This window comes from Kryptolebias marmoratus, linkage group LG6 (genome assembly GCF_001649575.2).
Source record: "Kryptolebias marmoratus isolate JLee-2015 linkage group LG6, ASM164957v2, whole genome shotgun sequence".
Taxonomy (NCBI): domain Eukaryota; kingdom Metazoa; phylum Chordata; class Actinopteri; order Cyprinodontiformes; family Rivulidae; genus Kryptolebias; species Kryptolebias marmoratus.
In genome coordinates, this window is record NC_051435.1 from 20,371,486 (window position 1) to 20,376,679 (window position 5,194).

The window sequence follows — 5,194 nt, forward strand, 5'->3', positions numbered from 1 at the left end:
CTCCGCTCAGTTTGGGTTTGGGTGTTTTGTCCTTAGGGTGGACCAGCCTCTGTCTGAGAGTCTTGTTGGGTTTGAAATGTACTGGGATGTTGTGTTTGGAGAAAATCCTTCTGAGTTTCTCGGATACTCCAGCAACGTAAGGAATGACAATGTTCTTTCTTCTGTTCTTCTCCTGGTTCACACCTCTTGTTTTGGTTATACAGGGTTATATAGTCTGTAAGAGTTACCATAATGTGCATAACGTCCCTGGTGCCATCCCAATCATTTGTGTGACAATAAAGAGGTATGTCGACCATGACAGCCCCACAATGTCCAGAGCCTTGAGCATCTCAGGGCGAATCTTTTCCACCTCTGGTGTCCTGTAGCCAGGAGGCCAACAAAAAAGTTCTTCTCTGTGGCTTTCCTGATATGCCCTTTTGATGTATGTGTGAGAATATAAAACTGTTGTATAGAGTGTGTAAAAATATATAAATGAAATTTAATGTGACATATACCGAGGTGAGAGAAGCTGCAGTTTTTGATCAATCTTGTATCAAAATGAAATATGTTGTTATCATTGAAGCTGTTTTCTGATTTGCTAAATGCTATATTTTTTCATTGGTTGCAAGTAAAAACAAAGTTTTTGCAAACTTTTACCAAAGCAGGAAGTTACTCATAAAAGATTTTTGAATATGTTCTCTTGATTATGATTTTTTTTAGTTTTATTTTTTAAGTGATATTTGTGCCACAGTTCATTGTTTCCATAATTGGTCTTTCTTCCATCTGTTTATGCCTGTTGTGCTGGCTGGCTGCTATTAATGTATTTTTATGATGATTTTTTTATTTTTAATTTTTATGCTGATTTATGGTCTGCGCACAGATTCATTCCTCTGTTAAAAATCTAATGCATTGATTTACTACGTAGACAGGTCACACTACACCATTCTGACCAGGACAAGCTTAAACCACCAGAGCCAGTAACAAACAAGGTTTAGGTCCACAAAAAAGTAGTTATTTTGACACAATTTTTACTGCACAAAAAACAGAAACAGTTGCTGGCCTTTATCAAAGCTCAGCTCACATTTTTGATCTTTCCTTTAATACCATCCTAATAATTTAGCTGTGAACACATTACACCAGTGTTGCGAACCAACCCATAACCTGAAATTTGTTCTTACTCTGTAACCCTTTTAGTCAACTTAAATGCTTTTGATTATTTTATTCTTTCTTAATAGTATACCACAACACTGATATTTTTTATGTCAGATCTTGAGATTCTGGTTACAGTGGGTTTATGTTATACATTTTGCCATTCAACTTAATACATATTATTAAAAAAATAACACGTTCTGTGTGCTTGACCTCCTCCTTCATCCTAGACAAAAAAGAGCCAAAAACATACTTCGATATAGAAAAACTCATTCAACACAAGCCATCCGAGTTTCCCAAGAAGGAAGTTTCTTCTGCAGTTGCTGCTGCTGCAGCAGTAAATGCTACTGTTGGATCTACACCAGTAACAGAGTCCAAACCCAGTGCTGCTGCATTTGAGACTGTGGGAACCATCTCTGACATGAAGACCCATGCCTCAGTGCTCGAAGCCACTCCTACTGCTAATGCTTTTAGCGAGCCTGTTTTAGCAGCTGAAGCAACTCCTGCAGTCGACTCAGTCTCAGAATCTGCTCAAGCAGGGAAAGCCACCTCTGAGGCTGAAGTTATTGCAGAATTTCAACCAATTCAGTCCTCTGAGCCAGTTGTTGAAGTTGCACCTATTGCTGAAGCTATTCCAGTAACTGAAGTTGTCACTGAGGTCGCTGCAGGAGTCGAAGATGTTGGTGGTCCACCTGTCGAAGCAGCTTCCTCTACAACTGACGTTACAGCCTCTGACCCTAAACTTACCGGTGGGGAAGTTTCTGCTGAAGCTGTTCCAGAGCCTCTTTTAGAAGCAACCCATTTTGAGGATGTTCTGAAAAACATAGTGGAACCTGCTCTCACAGAGGTAGGCAGTGAGTCCGTGGGTGAAGCTGCTCCTGTAGAGGTGGTCCCAGAACTCAAAGTAGCTTCCACTGAAGCTGCCCCAGAGCCAATTGTTGAACATGCTCTCATAGATGTGGCACCTGAGCTGGTAGCTGAAGCAGTTCCCATTGAGCCAAGTTTTGAGTCAATGGCTGAAGCTGCTCCACAGCCCGTGGTTGATGTTGTTCCCCCAGAAGTAATCCCTGAACCTGTGGTTGAAGCTTCTTTTGTAAAGCCAACTTTGGAGCCTGTGGCTGAAGCTGTCCCTGTAGAGCCAACCTTAGAGTCCATGGCTGAAGCTGCTCCCCCTGAGGCAGTCCCTGAACTTGTGGTTGAAGCTTCTCCTGTAGAGTCAACTTTGGAGCCTGTGGCTGAAGCTGCACCTGTAGAGGTGACTTTGGAGCCTGTAGCTGAAGCTGCACCTGTAGAGGTGACTTTGGAGCCTGTGGCTGAAGCTGCACCTATAGAGGTGACTTTGGAGCCTGTGGCTGAAGCTGCACCTGTAGAGCCAACCTTGGAGCCCACGGCTGAAGCTGCTCCCCCCGTGGTAGACCCTGAACCTGTGGTTGAAGCTTCTCCCATAAAGACGACCTTGGAGCACATGGCTGAAACAGCCACGGGCTCCGGACCTGAAACTGCTCCTTTGGAGGTGGCTCCAGAGCCAATAGATGAAGGTACTCCTATGGAGGCAGCCCCAGAGCCGTTAGCAGAAGCTTCCGAGGCAGCCGCTGAAGTTTCTGCCACTAAGGAGAGCTGCACAGAGATGGTTGACCCTGCCCTGGTCTTAGCTGAAGTTCCAGGAGAGGAGCTGCAGATGGAGGCCGCTGCTGAACCAGTTGAACCATCTGAGGGTACACACTACAATATCTCCCTCCCCTCAATCCTTCTTTTTTCCTCTGTACACCCAGCATTATGCCAAGAAACATTCTCATTACTGTTTTAAAAAATATAGTCGTACAGTGTTTTACTTGCAGTAAAAGTGAACTATAAAGATACCTAATATCCCAAACAGATATTTTTTTTTGTAGCCTCACATAAACAATCCCTTTGTGAATTTTGGCATTAAATTCAAAGCACTACCTTTCCCTTCTTTTACCACTTATCCCCACGATAGCCAGGTCATCGTTACTGCAGCTTTTATCCAGCTTGTTGTCTTTTCTCTTTGTTTCACTTGGGGCATCTGCTATATGACGCACAAGTTCATGTCACAACCTCTTGGCTTGACCTTTTTTCAATTCTTTTTATCTTGCTTTATTTCTAGGAAGTGTTTGTCTGATGTCACTAATGTCTACAACCTGAAAACATGTATTTCTTTGGTCTTGTGTTACTAATTTGTCACACTTACAACTTCTCAGTTCTGTAAGTTGTATCCTTTTATAGTTACCTTGATCTACAGTTTGAATTCTACTCCTTTTCTCCAAAGATATTCCCATCAGGACATTAAGAAAACTTCCTAATTACATAATTATTATAATTTTGACACTGGACTTGAAACACTTAGAGTATAGTAAACTAAAATGTATCGACTGATAAAGGAGACTTTTAGGATTTTAGCTATGGCCGGTCTTTTTTTTCCCTCTTTTCATACTTTTCTCCTCGTTTCTCCTTGGCGCATTTCAGCCTTATGTGGGAGATGCATGGAATGTGTGCTGTGACCAAGCCCATATGTCCTGTTTGGTGTGTTTTGTTAGTGTAAATGTAAATTTTCCTTCCTGTTATTTATGATAAAAACACAATGTGATATTGCATCCTGGTTGTTGTGAATGAAGTAGAAGCTGAAGATTTTAAATTGGTTCTTATGTTTAGGTGTGTACAAAATCCCAATTTGGTTGCTTTGTCAGACTTTCAGTAAAATGTGGATGGGTGGCAAATGAAACAGGAAACATGATTTAGAGTCTGGGTAAGGTACTTAGTCACAACATGGTGCATTGGCCTTTCTTTTTACTAGTGTCTGGATCACCAATATAGCCTGTTCAGTTTACATCAGCAGATCATGTGATCTATGTTTACCTGAGACCTTGTACAGCGAAATGTCCTTTGTCATTTGTTCATCGCCTTGAGTGGTTCCTAATGAAAGCAAGAAATGACAACACTGACAACAATGGTCATAAGTTCCACCTAAGCAAAGACACAATAAAGGCTGGTGAGGGATGACGGTCTGCGTGCCAACAACAGGTACCAGTCACATGTAGACAGGATCCAAAGAACACCGGTAAACAGAACGACAAGGGTACCACCAATGTTCATCCAGGAGGGAGTGTAGTGGTTGTCATTCTTTCTTCCATCTATCACTTTATGGGGCTCATGTGTGGGGCACGTCCTCCCATTGCTTGTGTAACGTGCCTGTCTGTCCTCTGTTCAATGACAGATTACTTTATTGATAGGGGTTGGCCCACTGTCTGAATTAGACTCTAGTCTGGTCTCAGCTACCGACTGAACATGTCTCTGACTGCCTCCATTCTAAAGAACTAGGGCCCAGCGTCCTGCTCTGAGGGCTCAACAGGGTTTGACAGCCTTGCTTTGAGGTTTGGTGTGAGGGACAGTGTGCTGGTGACTCACAAGCTGAGCTCAAATCTCAGAAGTCACCTTCTCACCCTGTGATGGTCTTAACCTAGCCTTTACCTAAGAAAAATATCCATATGACCGATTATGAGTGCTACAGCTATGCTAAATGCTCATAGCTGTAGGCATTCTTGAGCATTCTTTATTACCATCTTACAATTTTGCAAAGGTATTTGAACATGTAGAGAAATGACTTAGGTTTTAATTTCATTTGTCACCCATCTATGTATCTTTTATGTATTTATATATATACACACACAGTAAATGTGTGTTCTGCCATGACTTGTCACAACAACGTTTTAACCTCTTGACTTACCTTTCACGGACTCTTTCCTGTCTCACCTCCTTAGATGGCTGCAACCTATCACTCCCAGGTGCTGTGTTGTCGTGCATGATGCTTTTATGGTTGGATTTTATTAGAAGTGTGATTTGTGGGATATTTAAAATTTTTGGCAAAGGACGGTTATTTACTTGTTCTCTTCATGTGACTCTCAGCTCAAATGGACCCAATTCAGAAGCTTTTCTTGGACTCCATACGTCAGTACTCAGCAAAAAGCCAGTAAGTGTCCCTACCTCTTCCCAGATATCACGCTTCTAAAACGAACAGGATAAAAAGTTGATAGTTGATGTGTCCCCCCCC

At 42.2% G+C, this 5,194-nt stretch overlaps 1 protein-coding gene across 1 annotated transcript in view; it reads left to right on the forward strand.

Moving 5' to 3' along the window:
* si:ch211-140m22.7 (uncharacterized protein LOC570370 homolog) overlaps window positions 1-5,194 on the forward strand; it is a 26,292-nt gene that overhangs the window by 20,603 nt on the left and 495 nt on the right. Inside the window, exons 4-5 of the mRNA XM_025006958.2 lie at window positions 1,359-2,843; window positions 5,050-5,113. Coding sequence (XP_024862726.1) covers window positions 1,359-2,843; window positions 5,050-5,113 — 1,549 coding nt within the window. The remainder of the gene's footprint in view (window positions 1-1,358; window positions 2,844-5,049; window positions 5,114-5,194) is intronic.